We start from the raw sequence: 10,674 nt of genomic DNA on the forward strand, positions 1-10,674 counted from the left end.
AAAATTGCATGCCTGATGGAATACAGGTAAATAAAACTAAACCATCCAAATTTTTGTGTTGGTTTAGATGCATTATGTACCAAAAAATTTCTTATTTAATTATCAACTACTTAGATTGTCCAACCTGATTGGATGGTTAAAAAAGATTAAAACAAGATTCAAAGTCTCATTTTGAAAAATGAGTTGTGGGGATGTGATTGTAACTTAGCGGCATTGGGCTCCAAATTTCTGCCACGTGTATATTTTTTTTAGTGCAAGCATAAATAGCTTTAAAACTCAGTGACTCGACTCCAAAACTTGGACAAGTCAACTTGACTTGAAACCCACGGATAAATCGACTCACTCGAGACAGGAGCTGAGTCACTGTGAAATTAGGTGTGCTCAACTTCCGTTGAGACCAGGCCAGACTCACCAAGTCAGCCTGATGACTCTGTCAACTCGATGCGACTCAACACTAGTCACTCATTGGCCAATTGTTTTTCCTAATTATTATTATTAATAATAATAATAATAATAATAATAATAATAATAAGAAGAAGAAGAAGTACAAACTGTGAGATTCAATCACTGAATATTTTGATGTGGTCAGATAACTTTGAGGACAAGCTAACTTTACAAACAAGCCTTGCAACTCAACTATGATAATTTATATCAATTTATATCAATTTTTAGATTCATTGCCTATTAAATAGCAATTATTACTTGAATATTCTTATTAATTTAATATTAAATATTGAGTCTGAGTGAGTTGAGTCTTCGAGTCAACTTGACTGGCTGGTCATTGAGTCGAGTCACGTTTTCAGGTTTTTGATCTATGCGTGCGTATCAAGCATCATAGACTGCCAGAGTATCAAATATTGACTCCTTTTTCGTTCTTAACCAAACAAAGACAACAGAGTACCAAAAATAATAATTAATAATAATGGATGGATAGATAAATACAACAAAGACAACAAAATAATGGAATCTTTTTCTCCGTGAAAGGACTTTTTCTCTTTAGCTGGGGAAAAGGGCAGGTAATATGGCGGCATCAGGGTTCGTTTGGGCCCATTCTTTTATCCAAACCACTCATTTGGTGGCTCTGCAACGGCACATCATGCAAAAATCCATCAAATGGGTGATAGCCAGGCTTACCAAAATGGCCAGAAAATGTACAATCAAAATAAAAACAGCCCGGATCCAATGCAATGCTTTGAATTTTAAGCTTATCATACAAGTTTCATCGAAGTATGGTCTAACTACACTAAACACATAATCCTGACCATCAAAATAGTAGGTTCCATTAATAAAGGATTATAAGCTAAAAGTCAAAACTAGTTAATGATCCCAAACATCAATTAGTGTCTATCAAACTGGAGGATAAAAATTAAAAAGGGACGGTGGTTCAAATTCGACACTTATAATCAGATGGTCAAGATTTTTCCAATCAGTATGATATTGGAGCTATGCCATGTGTACGGTGGATGAGACATTACAGCTCGGAAAATGGTGGCAAACAACCACTGCTGTATCAAAAGGCCCAGTTGAAATTGCTGTAAATGTGCATCACACATGGAAAAGAAAATACTCAAAATTTTATCACACCAAGAAACTTTTAAACGCAGATAGAAATTAGAGTGGCCACGAGTAAGTCCATGACACATCTAAAAAAGAGTCACATCACACATATGAGTAGTGAAATGGAGAACGTAACCCTAGCAAGCAACTTACAAAAACAGATTTTGTTTTTGAAGTAATATATATAGAGGCACACACACATGTTTCTTCAACTGGCCTTGTCCTCTCAAATCCTCAATCAACCAAACATGAGATTCTTTCTTCGTTCTCTTCTTCCTTTTCTATTCATCTTTCAATCTTTTCTACTTCAATGTCCTTTAATGGCCCTACCTCTTTATACCAATTCAAGATGGATCGTTGACGAAGATGGGATACGGGTGAAGTTGTCATGTGTGAATTGGCCATCGCACTTGGAGCCGATGGTTGCCGAGGGCCTAAACAAGCAGCCTTTGGACAAAATCTCCAAGAAAATCATAGCCATGGGATTCAATTGCGTTCGACTCACATGGCCTCTCTTCATGGTAACCAATGACTCGATGGGGTCCCTTACAGTTCGCCAATCCTTCCAAAAACTCGGCCTTTCTGATTCCGTTGCTGGCATCCAAATCAATAATCCAACTCTTCTCGACCTCACCGTCATCCAAGCTTTTCAGGTAACATATTAAATTAGCATAATCTAAGCCTTTCATTCAACGTAACCCAAAAGGCACTTGGACCAGAAGGTCATATATCATATGGTTGGGGATTATCATAGTTTAAAAACTTGAAAACTTGGCTCCACTCAATTTCCAGTTGAGTCAGGTTGACTCGAAGACACTAGACACTGTTTCCTTGACCGCTTGAGGTTGTATGTTTAAATCCCACAGACTAAAACTTTTCATTGAAAAGCGAATCAACTCCGAGCCAACTCAATGAATTATCTCGAGTCTGTGAGTTGAGCTTGCCAGCGGATTTTCATTGAAAAGGGAAGCAACTTCGAGCCAACTCAATAAGTTATCTCGAGTCTGTGAGTAGAGCTTGCTAGCGGATTTCATAATGACTCTGCTCGAATTCTAGCCGAATCGAGTTTTAAGTCATGTCATCAAGTTTTAGAACTACGAGGATTAGCCTATAGAAGTGATTATTTTCTTCTATGGTCCACATCAGGCATCTTGGATTTCATTTGGGTGAAGTGGGATTAGGTAGTGAGGAGTGAGGACTACACCACTGCCACACGGTGATATTTGATTGGTAGGCCATATAAAGCCGAGTATGTACTAAGCCGATGAGCCTTAGAAAAGGCTCAGGCCCATCTCTGACATCGCTCAGCCCCACCAATCAAATATTGCCATGTCACCACACCACACCACACCACCGCTGAGGATGGTAAGCCCCGTACCGCATAATCCGCGTCCCTCACAATGTATTTTCTAAAGAGCAATCAAATGCATCATTATCCACCGAAAGAAAAAGAGTACATACCCTCGACATTGCATAATAATATCATGGCATTGAAGCTAATTGCTAGTTTCTAACAAATAACTAGGCTAGTATCAGACTATTTTTCATATATAAATGTTAATGGGCACGTGTGAATGGATGTGGGAAAAGAAGAGATAGACACGTGCACTTGCCAACATGGCCTGCATGTTTGTTAAATCAGACCTCGCATCCTACCAAAACAATAGCCAGCCAATGGTCTGATTTAGCGTATCTGTCCCGTAATTGTAGCTGAAAATGGTCATCATGGTGGAGACCTTTGTTTTGGACGGCTCGATCACACGGTCAGGTCGCCTCGTTTGTACTGAGTGGATGCCTGCACGGCAGTCTATCTTCGAAAGAGGCGATGTGAACTAATGACAATCCCCAACCCACAAAGAATCTACCCATAGTGGAAGTGGAATGGATCCATTGCGTCCAAAGTACGGAATTTCGTTCATCCGTATCATGCACCGTACATGTGGCACATTTGGATGGTGATCTAAACCATACAACCGGTTCCCTCAGCCATTGATTGGCTACTACAGTAATTTTAGCTTGACCGGGCTATCATAACCGTCTAATAAATAATATTTTAGCCATTGGTGATTTTCATCTCTTAGAGCATGTTTGATTACCCAAAAAGTTTCATATACCTTGTCCCAATAGTGATACATGTCATGGTTTATCTACCACTATTGACACCAATTCCAGTAAAAGTAAATATAAGGTGTCCACTAATATATATATATATATATATATATATATATATATATATATATATATATATATATATATATATATAGTAGTGGTCTCTTGCGAACCATCCTACAGGCTACTTGGTGCGGTCTTTGAAACAAATGAGTAACAGAATTTTATATATATGAGTCACATGCCATGTGCTGTAATTGAGACCATCCAACTTCAAGCATCCCAAGTGTACAAATCCATCCTTCAAGAGGCCCATATATCCCACATTTTCTAATATGAATTTATAAGTATAGTTCATGTCTGTATTTTATAACGGTTTTTTTTTATTATTTTATTTTAAAATTTAATTATTATAACAAAGTTAAGAGGTGGTGTGCTCTCCCTTTTGTGGGGTAATTTTAAAAAATTAAAAGGCCTTGTATGCTTGTCCATCAATCCTTTTTCCCTTTCATCAGTATTTATTACAAACATCGATTTAATATAAAAGAATAGCCTAGCTGAATTGGGGCCAAGGTGAGGATGACTTTCACCTAATCATAGAGCACTTAGCCTTAGTCTTAGCCCAATCCAAGCCCTAATGAGCTAAAGAGAAACCAACTTTAGACCTAGCCCCATCCCTCTCCCAAGCCCTAATGAACTAAAGAGGCCCCAACCCTTGCCTAGCCTAGCCAAGACAAGGGCTAGCTAGGTTGGATTAAGCTTGGACCTATAAGTTAAAAGATAAGTTATATATATGCTACATGTACAATAAGTATACAATTAGTGAGTGCATGTTGATGAGCCCTCATACTTTTCTACATAGTTAAAAGATTTTTTTTTTTGTCACACTTATGTCGGATCATTCATCAATTTGGGTCCTTACTCTTGCCCCGGTGGTAGACTCACAAGAGTTTCAACACCAGGTCAAGGATTTTTGTACCGGTAGGTGATGAAATCCCACTGAGGCATGAGTGTGTGTATGAACTTAAATAAATATATCAATATATTACTCACCATCTAAATGAGGGTTCATAATTTAGACAATTTATAAATATCTATTTCTTATCCTTCACACTTTACTAGAGTATCAAAGTTCTTCATATTACTACATACACTAGTATACAAACTCTATAATTTACGCCACTAATACCTATGTACTAAAATAGCTACTCATAGCTTAGTGGTAGACTCATAAGAGTTTCATTATTGAGGTCATGGGTTTGAGTAACCATTGTGGTGGGTGTGTTGGCGTGAGTGTGTTAAAAAAAATGTTTGGCATATGCTATGAAAATGGGTCTAAGCTAGGCTATTCATCATAAGCCTTACCCTAGTTAAAGCCAGGTCACCCAAGTTCACATCTAGGTAGTCCTTAGTAAACACATGTTCAAAATAATCTACTCAAACATAACTTAGATGATATTTAAATCATTTTCTTTGTACATGCATTGGTTAAAAGGGTGTGGACTGAGCTGGTTGAAAAAGGTTTAGAAAGTTTATATATCCATTCACTATTTCACCCATACTTAACTTATTAACTTCATTTGAAACTCAGCCAATTCATCTTGACTTGCCCAGATTTCTAGCCAAATCTCCAACTCAGTCCCAACTCAAGATGACTTGTTAAGATGATTTGACCACTAATCAACTCAACACATATTGAAACCGAGTCACTAGCTGAGTCAGCATATTACTAAATAAAAATGTTGAAGGGCACGGATAAGGAAAGAGATACTTTTTTTTATTGGAAAGAGATTCTTTTTTTTATTTTTTTAAAACCCACCCCTCCTAAATGCCGTAGTGGGCTTTCACCACCTATGGATACTCGAACCCTATCCAAAACTTTGGTGAGCTATGAAAAAAGAAAACCTTTTCCTCTCTTGATTTGCATCTCTCTTTGCTATAGCCCACCAGAGTTTTAAATCATGGTGAAAATTGTTCTATTGGGGTTTCATGGGATGCTGCATCACATAGACTAGTCAGATTAGACACCTATCATGACACTATGACACGTGTGAACATCAAGCCAAGTCGAGTTGAGTTCAGTTGGGTCTTTTGAATTGACTGGACCCAGCAGAACATCAAGCTAAGTCAAAATTTCCCATTTTCAAACTATGATTGGCCTACTGAAGGAATAGTTCTGGTAGTATGCACACATGGAGGCAAGGTACCTCGTATGCCTCCAGAGCCAGTGGATCAGCTCCTTATAAATTAATAATTCTTACGCTCTATATAATAATTCAAACCGCAACAACTGTCTCTTTGGTTTAAAACTAAAAACCCTAACTAGTTAAAATCAAAACAGGTGGTGGTATCAAACCTAGCAGACAATAGTGTCATGGTCATACTAGACAACCACCTAAGCAAGCCTGGGTGGTGCTGCAGCAACACAGACGGCAATGGCTTCTTTGGCGACACCTACTTCGATCCTGACACTTGGATCAGCGGTCTTACAAAAATGGCCACTATGTTCAACGGCTTCGGATCTGTGGTTGGCATGAGCCTAAGGAACGAACTCCGGGGGCCCAGGGAAAACGTGAGCAACTGGTACAGGTAATCTATCTATCCATCCATCCATCTAAAGTTTTTAAGCTACACACACGTGTGGAACCCTTGTAGTTTCCTTAGGTGGGCCACCATGTTTAGATCTTCTGCACCAAAGTTCATACCATTTAACTGCTCAGGTGGGCCATAGTACAGTATACTCAACATGGATCGAGTGGCCCAACCCTCTTCTAAGCGGGTTCAGGCAAAGTCAGGTTCGGGAAAGAAAATGTGAACCACTTAGATAAATAGGTTGAACCCTACCCAACACGACTTGCACATATAGTATATCAAAAGGGGAGGGCTAGATGACCCGACCTAATCTGGGCCGGGGAACCAAAACAAGCTAATAGAAGATAAGTACGGACACATGCATTTGATGTCAGTATGCAAAGCAGATATTGAGAGATTGTTGGACAGGGCTGGGCATACATTTTGCTCCGTGTTCCCTTCTTAAATATAAGTAGGGTTATGGTGGGCAGGTCTGTTAGATGGATTGGGTGAGGATGTGGATTGCCTGCAACAGCATTCCGGAAGCTAGGTGGGGCCCACCTTGATGTTTGTGAGAAATCTACCTCATCCATCTATTTTGCCAGGTCATAAGGTCATTTCTATTGGGATGAACTGAAAACAGAAAATTAGCCTGATTAAAAATTTCCATGGCCCCACTAGTGTTTCAATGGTGGATGTTCAATCCTCACTGTTTTCTGTCATGCGGCCCACTTGAGTTTTGGATTTGTCATTTTTTTTTGCCCACATGTCATAATGATCTGGAAAAACGGATGGGCAGGTGGATTTCTTACAAACATCATGGTGGGCCCCAACTAACTTCCTATGGCAGGAAGTTACAGCGATAGCCTCCATTGGGTCTTTTGTTTTCTTTGAGCTTTGCTCTCCTTTTTCTTTTTTGTCTTTGGTCCTTTTGGAAGTAAAAATATTTTTGCTAATCTTCCTAAGAAATAAAAATTAAAAAGTCATCCCATGGAGACCATGATGGTGGCTTGAAATTGATATATCCTCAACATTTTTCATCGTGTGATTCATGGCATAGATTGAGGTTGATGGTATATCCATCAGAATAACCAAATTCACATGCTCCTGAAATGGGGCTAAGCCCTTTGCAAAATCTTTATCCTATAAATTCAAATTTTTCTTATTGTCTATCTGATGTGGGATTAAACCCACAACACTATGACACAAAAATCCTCTGTTTCTTTTTGAAAATTTGGAGGGAAATTTTCAAATCATTTAAAATCATTTATTTATTTTGAAACACCAAAATTACAACATACAGAGCATTGACGACTGATCTGAAATGACCATTGGAAACATCTCATCAAGACACATTAGATCTCAACCATACCATATGTGGATACAAAAAAATAAATAAATATATAAATAAATAAATAGTCCATTTTTCACCATTAAATGGTCATTTAAAGCCCACCCAACAGCCTGCTAATACCTTTATGGGCTGTTAGCCCAGTAAAGCTTAACATACAGAGCTTTATATATTAAGCTTAAATTGAGAAATGGGCATCTGTTGAATTTTCCCGTTAAGCTTAACATACAGAGCTTTATATATTAAGCTTAAATTGAGAAATGGGCATCTGTTGAATTTTCCCGTTAAGCTTAACATACAGAGCTTCGTATTCGATCCAGGCTCAAATTGCTTTACTCTGTGGCTATGGTCCCCAACACATTAGCAATGGAAGGTTATAAAACAGTGATAAAATAGCAAAGATATACTTTGATTGTATAATGTGAGTGTGTAATGATAAGTAACACTAAATTTCAGAATCCCAACTGATACTTCGAACGCAGATGTGAATAAGAGATCTAGGACTAAATAGAATTGAAGAAGAAGTGAAATTTTCTTGGTGAATTAACAGGTACATGCAGAAAGGAGCCGAGGCCGTGCATTCGGCAAACCCTGATGTTCTTGTGATACTCTCAGGCTTAAATTTCGATAATGACTTGAGTTTCCTTTCAAACAAACAAGTGGAAGTAACATTTTCAGGGAAGTTAGTTTTTGAGTTGCACTGGTATAGCTTTTCAAATTCCAAGGATTGGGAGACTGGCGATGTGAACGAGGTTTGCGGAAGGCTCACGAACAATGTAATGAGAAAAGCAGGTTTTCTATTGGGGCAAGGGTGGCCATTGTTTGTAAGCGAGTTTGGTATTGACCAAAGGGGAACTAATGTGAATGATAATAGGTACATAAGCTGCTTTCTTGGGGCCGCAGCGGAACTCGACTTGGACTGGGCTCTTTGGACATTGCAAGGGAGCTACTACTTGAGAGAAGGGATTATTGCTTTGGATGAGGTCTATGGGGTGTTGGGTTGGGATTGGTGTCAAGCTCGGAATTCAAGCTTCTTGCAGAGAATTTCAACTCTCCAATCACCCTTCCAAGGTGCGTTTTTTTTTTTTCGCCATGACATACTGACGCAGGGAAGGACGTGTTGAGGTCAAGCACGTCTTCCTCAAAGGATGGTTACTGCAAATCCACGGAGCTTCTCTGGACTCCTCATGCCTGGAATCCATGAGGAGAGATAGAAAATAATTTTAATAAAATTTGAAATAAATTGATTCCTCTTAAAAAAAAAAAACTAGTTTACAACCGTTTAAATAATGTTATGAACCATAGGGAGAAGTTTCAGAATCAAACTACAACTAAAACTAATACTGTGACTTACTATAAATAGTAAGCTTACTATTTATAGAAGGTCATGATTTCCACCAAACCTCATGGTTTTCAGCCAAAAATTGGAAGTGTCTAAGCACTTTTCATGTTGGACACAACTCCTAAAGCTCAATGGATGAAGAGTTACAATCAAACTAAAACTTGCTATAAATAGTAGAAATGAAATTAAAATCGATTTTCAACTCTCAATTTGATGGAATCTCGCAAATTCGGCATGGCCGGGTGGCTGAAGTAGCTTCTTCTACCCAAAATCATATATGGCATGTGGGATTACTCATTCCAGTTTACGAGATATGCCTGTTTTAGGTTTCTGACGGTCCAGATCACTTCTGCCTCTCATCGGGTCTTCTCTGGTCCATCCTGGCCATGAAATTGTTCGTGACCTGCTCTACATCACATACCATGATTATGGAGATTCTAATCAACATTTGTAGAATGGTCATATCCAAGATGGGCAAACATGGTAAACATCCGCTCATGTGCCTATTGAATGGTCCACCTAAGGAAAGAGAGGTGGGGTATGGGTGTTTTGCTTATGTCTTAAATGTGTCCTTACAAAGGTGGGCCAATCAGTGGGTGCGTGCATGGCTTGGTCTTCTCTCAAAGGGTGGCTTACAATTCGTAATGTACTTGGTTCTAGTCTTATATATATTATCCTTTTTCATATTTTTCTTACTTCGGAAATAATTTTAGTACACCTTATCACCATTTAGTAATATATGCCCATAATATCAGTATTTAAAATCATGCGCATTTTTATTTGATGTATACAGGTCCAGGTATTTCAAATGTCAGGCCATACAAGGTCATCTTCCATCCAGCAACCGGCCTCTGTATCTTGAGAAAGCTTCTAACAGAACCACCAAAGCTAGGACCATGTGCTGATTCTGAAGCATGGAACTACACACCCCAGAAAACATTAACCTTAAAAGGTACATACTTTTGTCTGCAAGCTGTTGCACTAGAAGAGCCAGCCAGGTTTGGAATCATGTGTACTGGGTCAAATTCAAAATGGGAGCTCACATCCGATTCAAAGATGCATCTTTCATCTAAGCTAACCGACGGTAACACTGTTTGCTTGGATGTGGACTCCACCAATACTATCATCACCAACACATGCAAATGCCTCAGCAAAGACGCAGCGTGCGACCCTGGCAGCCAATGGTTCAAAATCATAGATAGCACAAGAGCACAATCCGCTATTAAGCTCCCTGCTTTGACAATAGATCCTCTTTACTTATCTACTTCACCTGTATTGAAGAATTCTCCAGCTGAAGAAAAGAATACTCAGTAAAATTCAAATTCAGTACATTAACACGGCAAAGAAAGATATGTACTTTTTTTTCTACTTTGAATAATTTCTAACCGAGATACAGCGCATCAAATCCTACTAAACTGCAGTTGTACACCTGCATTCATCTTGTATTTGTCATTATGTATCTAAAGGTCTTTTAATAGCCCAAGGTATCAGCGTATCATTTTGAAATGTGCTGACCTGACTTGCCTAGGTAAGGGCCTGACAGGTGCTAACTGATTGTTATCTAGGACAAACATGCATCAAATGATCAACCCCGTCCTTTGAGTGTGCGCTGTCACATTTTCACCAGATTACTAAAATTCAATCAAATACAAGATTATGGTGGGCCACACCATTCAGAACAGTGTAAAATCATGCCTAAAAGTCGAATTTTAAATGTTGTGGTCTCAGACTATGAATGTTCTGA

At 38.7% G+C, this 10,674-nt stretch overlaps 1 protein-coding gene across 1 annotated transcript; it reads left to right on the forward strand.

The window, feature by feature from the left end:
• The first annotated feature begins 1,736 nt into the window (after nucleotides 1-1,736).
• Nucleotides 1,737-10,407, forward strand: LOC131246139 (glycosyl hydrolase 5 family protein-like). Its single transcript, XM_058246035.1, has 4 exons — nucleotides 1,737-2,210; nucleotides 6,008-6,255; nucleotides 8,139-8,659; nucleotides 9,724-10,407. Exons 1-4 carry the CDS (start codon nucleotides 1,758-1,760, stop codon nucleotides 10,242-10,244), a joined length of 1,743 nt encoding a protein of 580 aa, XP_058102018.1. The 5' UTR covers nucleotides 1,737-1,757; the 3' UTR covers nucleotides 10,245-10,407.
• Nucleotides 10,408-10,674: the final 267 nt, after the last annotated feature.

The sequence above is a fragment of the Magnolia sinica genome, chromosome 5 (genome assembly GCF_029962835.1).
Source record: "Magnolia sinica isolate HGM2019 chromosome 5, MsV1, whole genome shotgun sequence".
NCBI classification, from domain to species: domain Eukaryota; kingdom Viridiplantae; phylum Streptophyta; class Magnoliopsida; order Magnoliales; family Magnoliaceae; genus Magnolia; species Magnolia sinica.